This window comes from Sinocyclocheilus anshuiensis, unplaced genomic scaffold (genome assembly GCF_001515605.1).
Source record: "Sinocyclocheilus anshuiensis isolate Anshui unplaced genomic scaffold, SAMN03320099.WGS_v1.1 scaffold1228, whole genome shotgun sequence".
Classification (NCBI taxonomy): Eukaryota; Metazoa; Chordata; class Actinopteri; order Cypriniformes; family Cyprinidae; genus Sinocyclocheilus; species Sinocyclocheilus anshuiensis.
The window spans coordinates 553,718-555,086 of NW_015547716.1; the positions used below are offsets into that span (position 1 = coordinate 553,718).

The following is a 1,369-nucleotide window of genomic DNA, read 5'->3' on the forward strand; positions in this document are numbered from 1 at the left end:
TATATATATATATATATATATATATATAATACACACACATAGTGAACTGTGCAAGAATAATTCAGGGAGTTCACCACAGGGTCATGACCTTTAACCCCACTGACGGTCTTTAGGGTGTGCTATAGACTTTACTCTCCCATTGGCAATATTAAAAGATTAATACAATGCACACTGTGATCAAAGCTCAAGGCGGTTCAGTGAAAAAGACTGATGTTTTTGGGCCAGGCAGTGAATAAACCAACAGAAGTCTATACAGCGTCCCTATCTAGAGAGCCGAGTAAATGTGTGTGTCTTGGACCTTTGAGGTAGAGCGGAGCCGGAGCGTTTTCTAGTTTCTCCACATCTGTGTGAACGAGAGGCACTCGTGGATCATCGTACTGGATCAGCTCCCTTTGGAGGAGAAAGATCAGTGGAATGGGTCAGAACTGAAGCTGCGGCTCAAAGCGCAGGAGCAGAGTTACTGGAGCTCACTCACCAGCTGACGTCTCTGGGGCGAATGAGGATCCTCCTGTAAGCGCCGGCCAGAGAGTAATCCCGAACCTTGTGCCTCATGTTCTCGATGTCCAGGTCATCAGCGCTCAGCATGTCTCTGTAGCCTCCGCCCACTGCAGGAGACGCACAAACGACCAGAACACCAGTGAGGAATCAGACAGCACTGAGAGAAAACACACCTGAGCATCTGGAGAGAAACAATCAGACGAGCAGAGCTGCTTCCTCAAACCTTCTCCGTGTTTCTTAACCTCTGTGCCACCAAATAAACCAAAACTATATCCCCCACCCACCACCACGATGACTCGCAATATCTACACGCTAAAATATTTTAAAGATTGACAAGGCTACATGCATCTACATTCATTACAGGCATTTAACCATTTTATGAACTTTCTAACTTTTCCAGGTCTAAAAAAACACTTCTAAAATGAGGCTTCCTCATATATCCAGGTTTTCCCAGAATGCCTCACCGCTGTGAGTGGGATAAATGACGTCGAACCCCGGCAGCGGCATCACCACGTCATGAAGAGAGTGTTTATCTGCCTCATCAGCGGACAGAACATGAGCCGAGCCTGAAAAACACCGGAGATTCTGTCAGCATCATCATCATCACACACTTCCTCTCTCTCAAACTCACTCACTCTCACACACACACTCAAACTCACTCACTCAAACACACACTCACTCACACACACTCAAACTCACTCACACACACACTCAAACTCACTCACACACTCAAACTCACACACACACTCAAACTCACACACACACACACTCACTCACTCACTCACACACACTCAAACTCGCTCACTCACACACACTCAAACTCACTCACTCACACACACACACACACACACACACTCACTCACACACACAC

The 1,369-nt window shown here is 46.5% G+C and overlaps 1 protein-coding gene across 5 annotated transcripts in view; it reads right to left on the reverse strand.

Annotated features, from left to right (window-relative positions):
• pus7 (pseudouridine synthase 7) overlaps positions 1 to 1,369 on the reverse strand; it is a 13,395-nt gene that overhangs the window by 643 nt on the left and 11,383 nt on the right. For all 5 annotated transcript variants that reach the window (XM_016507088.1, XM_016507087.1, XM_016507090.1 and 2 more), the window contains 3 exons: positions 963 to 1,064; positions 476 to 605; positions 299 to 390 (listed from right to left, as the gene is read on the reverse strand). In XM_016507088.1, coding sequence (XP_016362574.1) covers positions 299 to 390; positions 476 to 605; positions 963 to 1,064 — 324 coding nt within the window. The remainder of the gene's footprint in view (positions 1 to 298; positions 391 to 475; positions 606 to 962; positions 1,065 to 1,369) is intronic.